General features: G+C 39.6%; 2 protein-coding genes across 5 annotated transcripts in view; one reads left to right on the forward strand and one right to left on the reverse strand.

Annotated features, from left to right (window-relative positions):
• Positions 1–316: 316 nt before the first annotated feature.
• Positions 317–7,044, forward strand: LOC149019840 (putative protein S-acyltransferase 7). Of its 3 annotated transcripts, none has more exons than XM_089147823.1 (6): positions 317–588; positions 1,203–1,388; positions 2,217–2,399; positions 5,411–5,767; positions 6,233–6,466; positions 6,554–7,044. In XM_089147823.1, the coding sequence occupies exons 2-6, from the start codon at positions 1,272–1,274 to the stop codon at positions 6,992–6,994; spliced, it is 1,332 nt and encodes a 443-aa protein (XP_089003949.1). In that variant the 5' UTR covers positions 317–588; positions 1,203–1,271; the 3' UTR covers positions 6,995–7,044. The 3 variants fall into 3 exon arrangements, with proteins under 3 accessions (XP_089003949.1, XP_089003948.1, XP_089003947.1); XM_089147822.1 differs by lacking the exon at positions 317–588 and adding an exon at positions 595–752; XM_089147821.1 differs by lacking the exon at positions 317–588 and adding an exon at positions 848–1,116.
• A 700-nt stretch (positions 7,045–7,744) lies between these two features.
• The window catches only part of LOC149019841 (DNA repair protein recA homolog 3, mitochondrial-like), a 12,388-nt gene continuing 11,658 nt past the window's right edge, over positions 7,745–8,474 (reverse strand). For both annotated transcript variants that reach the window (XM_089147825.1, XM_089147824.1), the window contains exon 8: positions 7,745–8,474. This exon is cut by the window's right edge and continues 266 nt beyond it. In XM_089147825.1, coding sequence (XP_089003951.1) covers positions 8,345–8,474 — 130 coding nt within the window. In that variant the 3' untranslated portion in view covers positions 7,745–8,344.

Consider the following 8,474-nt stretch of genomic DNA (forward strand, 5'->3'; position numbering starts at 1 on the left):
GCATGTCCATTGTCCCCCGATGCCCCCAGTTGTTTGTTTGTATAATATATAATATAATGTAATCTAAAATTGTAATATCCTTTCTACCCGAAAAGACTAAAGAGAAAAATGTAATATGCGGTCGTTGTCGGATTTTTTTTATTTTTTTATTTTTTTATTTTTATTCTTTTTGTGTGGGTCAATGACTCTCAAGGTGGGGTCGTTGTCGAGCATACGCAAGGCAGATCTTCTTCTCATATGATATGATAAATAACAAGTGGTAAAGTTTAAAAAAGTGTTTATGCTCTCCGACATTTTCGTGAAGGGCGGGTGATTCCGATCCGAAACCGATCCGTCTTTGCCCTGAAAAGTGAACACTATAATAACGCACCAGTCGTCGCCACCCTGTTCCGCCTGTGCTGCTGTCCCGTGTCCGCTCCGCCAACACTAACGCTACCACCGCCGCCGCCACTTTCTAATGTTTTCATCAGATCAGATCAGTTCAGTTCAGTGGCAGTAGCCACTAGCCAGTAGGACTGTTGGAGTAGGGCTTGCTCAAATAGTTAAATAGAATTATAGAAACCGAAACCGAGACTAACTCCACCGTTCGTGAGTTTACTACTACTACTAGCTACTACTAGTAAACGATCGACTCTTTCTAGTATCTGCTGCTTTCCCCAAGATGTTTCACTTCCTCCCTTACTCCACCTCCTCCTCCTCCTCCTCCTCCTCGAAAGTCGAAACCTGGGCTTCGGCTTTCTCCAACTTTCCAGGTAAGAAAGAATAATTAAAAGACAATCCCCACCCACTGAATCCCAAGACAGGCAGCAGCTTCCCTCTTCTTCTCTCCTCTTCTCTCCTTTCTCCTTGCATAATTGCATTCCTTCATCCTGCATTATCTCCCAACTCTAATTCTTCCATAGCAGAAAGAATCAGAATCATTTTTGAACATTAATTACATTTCTTTTTCACTTTAAGTCTTGCTGTCTTTCTTTCGTTTTTCTTACGTTTCTATTCGTCTCTTCTGAGTTCCCTCGGACTTCTTTCTACATTTCTTGTTAGTAGTTGCTAGGTTCCTGCCCTTCAGCTCCACTACTCCTCCCTTCCTCTCAAATCGAACGAGGAGCGAGTGATTTGGTAGATGGGCCTTTTATTTATTTCCTGGCTACTTTGATCAAATCTTTTTTTGGTTGATGGTTGCTTTACTCTCCGTTCCCTTGCAGATCGCAGGGCTGGAGGTTTAATGCGTTCACACTGAAATTTGGCATCTCCCATGCCAAGATCTGTTCAGGATGCAGGGGAAGTTATACATGCCTCCTCCACGGCCGCAACTCTCGGATTCCAATCGCCGGATCATTGACTCCAACAGCTCATCAAAGCGAGTTTATCAAGCCTGGAAAGGCAGTAATGTGAGCTTACTTAAACCCTCTATCTATTACACTGGGAGGGATTTGCAAATTATTCTGATGTTATTACCGTATATGACATGCTGTTAGTGATATCTTCTAGTTGTTTCCCCAGTTCCGATCAATCTTGAGTAACATTTTCTTGAAGCCTACCCAGTAGCTTTTTCTTTCTTTCTTTCTTTTTTTTTTTTTTTTTTTTTTTTTGTGGGGGGGGGGGGGTGTGGTAAAGTACCAGTAGCTTATTTATTTACAGCCTTCTGTTAGGGTTGGAGGCAGTTTATTTATTTACAAAATTTTGTTTTGAGTTGTATATATAGGAGTGAGTTTGAATTGCAATTTATTTCAGTTCTGGAGTCTAAGTCGGGGTTTTTTGTTTCCTTTTTAAATGCTTGCGTGTGCTCAACAATGTACAGAGTGAATTGAGTAGAAAAATATGGCTTTTACCTCTCTAAATACTTGCATACCCCCCTTCCCCCCCCCCCCCCTCTTCTTCCAGGAGCGCCTGTTACACTTTTTATCATCAATTCTACATTTCTGGTCTTGCTTTCTTATTTGGTGGAAGAATAATTGATTATTTTTTCTCTGATAGTAGAGGACAATTTTTGGTAGAAAACAAAGTTTCATAGTTTAATTAAAAGTGAATCTTGTTTTATATATATTCTCAGTTTCTCACATATTCTTATCGTCGTGACATGAAGATCTTGCATGCATTATATAGCCTTCCTAGTTATGGAAAAAGATTCAGAATTCTTAATAGCCTTTCCCTTTCCATTACAGCTAAAAAAAAACTGATTGCCCCCCCCCCCCCAATCTTCTAAACACATTTTGCAGAGGTTCTTTCTTGGAGGCAGACTCATATTTGGTCCAGATGTTAGGTCACTATTGTTTACGATATTTCTAATTGTTACTCCAGTGATCCTGTTTGGCACTTTTGTTTCCCAAAGGCTGGTTACCGAGTTCCCATACCATCTTGGCAATCTTATAGTGGCAATTTCCGCTATCTTCACAGTTTATGTGAGTTTTCCCTCTTTTAAATATATCTCCACCAAAGAAAAGTAGCTGACAGCTTTGTTGTGTCACATCTCTGAAAATTTACTTTGTTTTTCCCTTGATAGATGAATGCTTACTCTATTTGGAGCTGCTATAATGATACTGGACATTGTACCATATTAAAACAATTCAGTGGGATTTGAAGGGATTCTAGGGTTGGCTTTTCTCTAAGAAAACCCATGTCCAGAAGACTGAAGATTGAATTGTGAATTTTACTCAAGGACTTGGTTCAATGTTGGTGTCAGTATTGTTCTCCATTTTTAGCAATACTGATACTGATACTGATATGGATTGGCAGTACACAGGCCTGATCCAACAAGTTTGCCTCCCCAGATACCTTTTTTACAGTAAATAAATAAATAGATTCTTTGCCTTCTACTCCTTTTTTTTTTTTTTTTTTGGGGGGGGGGGGGAATTTGCCCTCTATTCTTTTTGTGAATTAATCCAATTATGGGCATGTATTAGCCATATCTAATACTGGTTCCTAAATCCATTATTTGCTGATTATCCTTGAGAGTTATTGAGAAACTTTGACTGAGAACCACCCTACTGTAGGATCGACAACAGTAGGTGACAGAACGCCTGGTATAGGTATTTAGGGGTTATTTCAATGAAAATATGCTTTAGGTTGGTTCATATATTTATCGGTCCTTCGATTCAATAATATTTGCTTTGTAATTGGCAAATTCAATGGGCCTAAACTATGGATAGAACATAGGAAAAGTGGATTTATTTCATCAGTTCAGTTAGAATTCTATTTTGAGTCTGTTTCCTATATTATTTCAATTCCCTATTCTTCTCGTAATATAGGAGTCATTTTTTGTATTTTTAAATTAAGTTAATGTGTTGAACGTGGTTTGATTAATGAAATTGCTTTGCAAGCTGCTGCTGTTGCCTCCTTCCTCCTTGTGAGGGCTCAGTTTAGTATGTGATCTAAACCCCGATGGGGTTGTTGTGGAACCAATTGACTCCTTGTGATGGGAAAGTGCTTGGAAGGTTCGAATTATGGGATGGGTGTTGAATCAAATTGACTCCTTGAGTCCTTGTTATGGAAAAGTGTCCAAGTTCTTATTTTAATTTCTCGTAGATCCATTTCATGTTGATATTATCAAGATTCAATTTTTATTGAATTGCATTCCTGTTAAGTCTATGTCAAACTCATCTCCGAATCCATTCCAAAACCAAATTTCTCACCCATCTGTTGAGATTGTCATCGCCTAAATTTCTTAACAAACTGACCAGTATTTAGCTAAAGCCATCCCAACCATCAAGGCATCGACTGCTATCACCTCCAAATCAATACCAACCATCTTCTCACTGGAGGACTAAGTCAAGAAGTTGATCTTACATACCCCCAATCATCTCCGTGCAAGAGAACCCAAATCATGAAGTGGGAATTTCAACATTCCCAGGTCTATCTAACCAAACTTGACTAAAATTCCATCCATCAAAGGAAAATCCTAAATTTGATCCATTCAAACCTGCCTGTTTATCAAAAATCTTGCTTTACTGGCTCCCAGAGTGCTAATTACTCTTCTTTTAATCTAGGACCACATCAACGCCAAACTCCAAATTGATTGAAAAAATAAAGAAGAGATCCTAGTTAACTAGCTCCTAGTTGATCTTCATTGAATCTAGGACCCTGTCATCAGCAGACTCCGAATTGACTGGAAAATAGGAGAAGATAAAAGGTAGAAGGGAGGATAGGGACATAAGGTGTTTGGCTGTCGCAGCCTTCAACATCTCACCCCCAACTACTGCTTCTGTTGAATTAATGATCTTGGCTATCTCAACCTGGGCATCTCTCCCTTCTTATCCTATCTGATAAAAATGCATTGGAAAACAGCTACATAACTTTTTCCAGTAAATTGCATAGAGGCGTCAAAAGGTATTACAATAAATGGGCTCGAGGGTTGAAACTAAGTAGAAACAGTAAAAATGGAAAAGTCTCTAGAAGATAGGAGATTTCAGTTACAAGTAATTGAACTTTGCTAAGAAACAGAATTTAACTCAGTAAGCAACTAAAACAGAAACCAGAACTATGCCAAAATGAGGACTAAGTTGTTTCTGCTTCTAAATTTTAATATAGCATTCTGCCAACATCCAGCATCTAGTCTTCACACCAGCTGTCCATATGTGCTTCCAACAGTAAGTTTTAAAAAGGGTAGAATAACTTCCTGTCTTGGCCCCTCCTCCATATGCTTCTCTTTGGGATGCAGCTGCCTTGTAATGCTCCAGCAAGCCCACAAACGCCTGCAACGTCATCAGACCAGGCTGCCTCTCGCAGCAGTTGCATTCCACATCTACAACTGGCAGGTTTTGGAGGTTGTTCTTGCAGCTACACATGCACCTGTGATCTGTCAGAGAAAATCTGGGAAGCACCATTTTCTTGATTCTTGGTGATTCTTGTGTTAATTCAATGATAGCATCCACACAAAGGCATTGTTGACACTCTGAATCTGATTCTAGCTAAGAATCCAGTATCAAAATCCCATCTTTATTTTGGTTTAATGTCCGAGAGCAGACATATGTTTCACTTTGGATCTTCCAAATCTGAGGTCGTCCTGTATACTTTATCTGAACCATGCCACTTGTATAACTCTAACTAGACGATGGGCTGTTGGGATTTCAAAATTTTCTTGTCTCCATCGTTGAAATGATGACTGCTTGTCAGAGAGTCATTACTTTGGTTTGACTTTCCATTGTCTGACTAGTATCCTAGCAGTTAGACTGTTTAATTTCAACATGTTATCAGATTTTCTAATTTCCAAATAACTTAATTGAAGGAAATCGTGTGTGTTCATTAACGTTCTGTGTCATGCATCACCCCAAAATGCATGAACTGCTTTACCGGCCATCTGCCTAGGGAGTGTCAGAATAAAGGAGGATGAAAGACAGTGACTTTAGTTTTTTGGATGTTTTGGTCACTTCTCTGGTAAATTCTTCACTCAAAATTGGTGATTATACTCATGCAGATAATTGTTCTTCTCTTCATTACTTCTGGACGAGATCCAGGAATTATTCCTCGGAATCTTCACCCTCCTGAGCTGGAAGATGATGGTGATGCCTCTAGCTTATCCACAGACTGGGCAGGAAATCCAAGTGCTGCTGCTTCTTCTAGTTTATCCAAAGACCCGGCAGCAAGTCAGAATGGTGCTACAAGTTTACCACCCACAAAAGATGTCCTTGTCAATGGTATTGTTGTCAAGGTCAAGTACTGTCAGACATGCATGTTATATCGACCACCACGATGCTCTCATTGCTCTATTTGCAATAACTGTGTTGAGCGGTTTGATCACCATTGCCCTTGGGTTGGGCAATGTATTGGGAAGGTACGTATGCTCTACTTCTGAACATCTTATTTATCGAATTTACTTTGGTATTTGAAGTTTGACGCCCTAGTTTTGGTGCTTTCGAAAATTGGTGTAGAACCTTGAGTTCGCCATTCACATCAAACCACAGTTGTCTTCTTTTATATGGTTGCTTGAAATATATCAGATGCCTGCAAAAGTAGTATTATGCACATTTCTGCAAAAGAGATCTCTACCGGTGTTGCAGCATTCTTTCCAGTAGAAATGATTATACAGTTAAATAAATCAACTATTTTATTCAGTTATAACTTTGTTGTTGTTCTTGTTGTAAGCTGGTCTCTTCAGACTTGACCCTTTCTATTGAGTGAAGAAATCTTTACTTGAATAATTTTTTATTGGTCTTGGTTGAGACTTGAGAGCTGTTCTTCCAGATGCTTTTGTTCCTTTTTCAAACTAACTGTTTATTAAATTGTCCATTTGATGTAGAGGAATTATCGATTCTTTTTCATGTTCGTGTCTTCTACAACGATGCTGTGCCTATATATTTTTGCATTCTGCTGGGTGAATGTCAGAAAAATAATGGAAGTCCATCATTGTAATCTTTGGAAAGCCCTTCTCAAATCCCCTGTTTCAGGCATACTCATACTATACACGTTCATAGTTACCTGGTTTGTTGGAGGCTTGACAGCATTCCATCTCTACTTAATTTGCACCAACCAGGTTTCTTTCAACTATCCTCATTCTTCACAAGCATCTAGCATTTTTACTTGTTTTCTTGTCTTTAACTCAATTCTATTGCTTACACAGACTACATACGAAAATTTTAGATATCGGTATGATGGGAAGAGGAATCCATATAATCTTGGATGGATCCACAATATCAAGGAGATCTTCTTCTCCAAGATTCCCAGTTCTAGAAACAAATTCAGGGCCAAGGTGCAAGAGGATTCGTCTTCTGCCTTCAACAACTCACTCTCAATGGGCCGTGTCATGAGCCCAGAGATGCCTAAAAGGAGCTTTGATGTAGAGATGGGCGGGAAGCGGCAGGCTGTTGCGGCAGAGGAGTTTGAAGATATACAGAATCAAATTGAGAGTGTAGCTGCTTTAGAGAGGTGTGGTACTCAACCAAGGCATATAAACTGGGTTCAGAAAGGCAACTGGGAGATCACGCCTGAATTACATGCGCTAGCTGCTGAGTTTGGGACTGAACATGGCTCAACAGATAGAGTAAAGATTGGGGGCCATTGAAATGACTGTATAGAAAGAGTATGACATGAACAAATGGAAGGTGTCTTCTTGTTCTGGAAACACACAAAATATGTTCGTATTGTTGGAACCAAGCATGGAGCTAGCTGGACCAAGAGCAGTGAGAATTTTTGCTGCTACTTAAATCACATCATATGAGAGGTGTTGCTTTGATTGAGAAGATGAGCCTGTAGGGTATTGTTTTGTGGTTTTCTCTTCCTTTTTTCCTCGTCCTTCACAACCAACTCCCCCGTAGTGAATCAACCCATCAAGGAGAGAGAGATGCTTTAAAATATTCTGTACAATGGAACTCCTTCTGTATTTTACAAGTGTAGTCAATGGTCATTCATGCAATGAGTGTTTTTATTGTTTCTTCTGAAGTTTGGGCTTCACTTGAATTATGACTTCCAGTTTGACCTATCGTGGAAGATTTCCAGCCTGGAAGTATAAAGTGGACTCCAGTCACTTCAACAAGGCTGCGGTTGGAATCCACCATTTGTTTTAGTTGACGGAAATAAACCGACCTGATTGCCACAACACATGTAAGCTCTTAAGGATGTTTTCTTGATAGTTTTGATTCTCCCTTCTCGCCAACCCACCCAAAGATGCCTTGGAGCAAGAGCACCATTACTCCAAGAGCCATTCAGACCTTGAAATCTCATCACCAACTTTTATCAAAAAAATAACTCTCATCAACAAAACAACAAGGATGACCAATCTTTCTGCCCTGAGTTCATATTATTGAAACTCTATTCCAACGCTCAAAGAGATCAATAAGGAAGGAGTAAAGACTTGCAAAAAATTATAGAAGGAAAATTATAAATTGACAGTTTATCTCCATTTTTCTATAAATTTCCGCACCTGTAATTAAAGATACTAATACAAAAAAGGCGCCACAGTCCCCTAGCACCAGAGACGACTTTCAGCCCCAGCATCATTCGTTCATACCACTACCATTTATGCACATTGTTATATTGACTTGTACATCAACCGACTGAAGAACAGAAGGAAAGAAGGAAAGAAAATAGAAAAAACGGCACTATTCCCCTAATGCAACCCAATTTGTCCGTCCATATTCATAAAAAACAAAAAACACCCAGAAGCCTTAGTTTGCCGGAGTATGTCGGTTCAACTCAGTAAACTTGAAGTGGATTGCAACCTGCAACCTTACCGGTGAAAATGCCTCAGTTTTGTGTTGGAATACGGTGACCCAACATGGTAAACAACTTTTAGTAGCATCCTAACTTCTCAGCAGCAGTGATTAAAACGAAACACTTGCACACCCACCCAGACGCCAAGCCTTCACTTTGTGCTGAAACAGGCACAACTTAGAGAACTTCGAAGATTGCAACCTTAGGCCTCAGCAGCACTGACTGCTTCCTCATCAGTTGTATCAGTTGAAATAATCTCTTCTGCTGCGTCTGTATCTGGAGTATCAACTTCTGAGTCCTTATCCTTGTCAGTCTCTATGCCCATCAGCTTA

This window comes from Hakea prostrata, chromosome 3 (genome assembly GCF_041222555.1).
Source record: "Hakea prostrata isolate BN-2017 chromosome 3, UWA_Hpros_2, whole genome shotgun sequence".
Classification (NCBI taxonomy): Eukaryota; Viridiplantae; Streptophyta; class Magnoliopsida; order Proteales; family Proteaceae; genus Hakea; species Hakea prostrata.

Bases quoted from the DNA above. Each gene is read 5' to 3' on its own strand.
- LOC149019840 (XM_089147823.1), top strand. From the start codon at position 1,272: ATGCAGGGGAAGTTATACATGCCTCCTCCACGGCCGCAACTCTCGGAT. The intron at 1,389-2,216 runs GTGAGCTTACTT...CACATTTTGCAG, and splicing joins AAGCCTGGAAAGGCAGTAAT to AGGTTCTTTCTTGGAGGCAG. The intron at 5,768-6,232 runs GTACGTATGCTC...CATTTGATGTAG, and splicing joins TTGGGCAATGTATTGGGAAG to AGGAATTATCGATTCTTTTT.